The sequence below is a fragment of the Vitis riparia genome, chromosome 18 (assembly GCF_004353265.1).
Source record: "Vitis riparia cultivar Riparia Gloire de Montpellier isolate 1030 chromosome 18, EGFV_Vit.rip_1.0, whole genome shotgun sequence".
Lineage (NCBI taxonomy): Eukaryota > Viridiplantae > Streptophyta > Magnoliopsida > Vitales > Vitaceae > Vitis > Vitis riparia.
In genome coordinates, this window is record NC_048448.1 from 32585053 (window position 1) to 32586407 (window position 1355).

The 1355-nt window shown below is 36.6% G+C and overlaps 1 protein-coding gene across 1 annotated transcript; it reads right to left on the bottom strand.

Moving 5' to 3' along the window:
• Positions 1-417: 417 nt before the first annotated feature.
• Positions 418-1008, bottom strand: LOC117905730 (protein SRC2 homolog). Its single transcript, XM_034818610.1, has one exon. The coding sequence runs from the start codon at positions 1006-1008 to the stop codon at positions 418-420; it is 591 nt and encodes a 196-aa protein (XP_034674501.1).
• Positions 1009-1355: the final 347 nt, after the last annotated feature.

Genomic DNA, 1355 nt, shown 5'->3' on the forward strand with positions numbered 1-1355 from the left:
TTTTATTTTCCTCTACTTTTCTTTTATTTTATTTCCCTAATATTTTCCCTCAAACTATCCAAAAACCAAACATAGCCTCATAGAAAATGGTTAGTCAAAAAATTATTCCTTCCAAGTTCTTTTTTTTTTTTTATCTCAACTTTATAAAAAGCTTTTGTTAATAAGACAAAAAAAAAAAAAAAAAAAAATTTAGAAGAGTATTATTGGAATAAAATTAGAAAAGCAATTGCTTCAAAACATATTTATAAGAAAAACGATTGACTCATAAAATAAAATAAAAATAAAAATAAAAATAAACTCTAAGAAGAAAAAGTATGTAACAATCGTGAAAATTACAGTGCAACAGTGGGGAGATGAGGTTTGCTTTAATTGCTTTAATTGACAAAGTAATTGAAAATAAGACAAGGCATATATGTGCTACACCTCATGAAACATCTTCCAAGAAAATGGAATATCAATCGGCAGATCTACTCCAGTCACAACTGTTATAATCAGCACCACCCACTGGGCTACAGACGCCAAAGTACTTTCCCGGCCGGATGGTTGATCAACAATCACTACTTCCCCAAATCTGTACGAAAATTTCAGCACTCCTCCTGAGTTAGAACCACCATTCTTCACGGGGTAATTCACTGTCTTGCCAACTCCAACTCCCTTTGGAGAACTAAAAGGTGTTCTCAGGCGACCCCAAAGTGTCCTTTCCCGATTAAAGAGTTCCTTGAACGATACACATACTTCCCCAATACATTGGTCTCCAAAGGTCCGGCTGCAGTATAATGTGATCACAAGCAAAACACCATCATGTTCAACAGCCTGCTTCCCTATTATGCATATAGTGGTGAAGTTCCATGCTGGGTTGGCCCGCCCTTTCTTGTCCACTGGGGTTCTTTTCTCCATGTTGGGATCGCCTGCAATTGAAATCTTTGCGTAAACCTTCATTTTGTGTGTTTCTCGTACCTCAAGATTTCGAGCTGAAACAAGGGTGATCTCGAACTTCCTGCATTCCATGCTTTTGGTCTGCGTGCTTCTAAAGCCAAAGAAATATTGCTGAACGCAAAAGAGGGAACTTGCATTCTAATAGAAACAAGGAAACAAATCCGATTATGGGTCAACTTTCCCCTGGCAATGTCCTGTAGAATATAAATTAAGGAAGCTTCCGTGCTACAAGAGTTCAATCTCCTTCTGTGGGTTGAATAAGTCTCTGATGTAACTTGATTTAACTTTTATACTGACCCATCAGACAAAATTTTGTACTCGATGCAAATTGGTTCAAACAAATTCTAAGGATGGTTCCACATTTTTGAGCACCAAATGAAAATTTATCCATGTTGATCACACTCCATAATATGTTCACT

Coding starts and splice junctions, on each gene's coding strand:
- LOC117905730 (XM_034818610.1), bottom strand. CDS start 1,008: ATGGAATGCAGGAAGTTCGAGATCACCCTTGTTTCAGCTCGAAATCTT.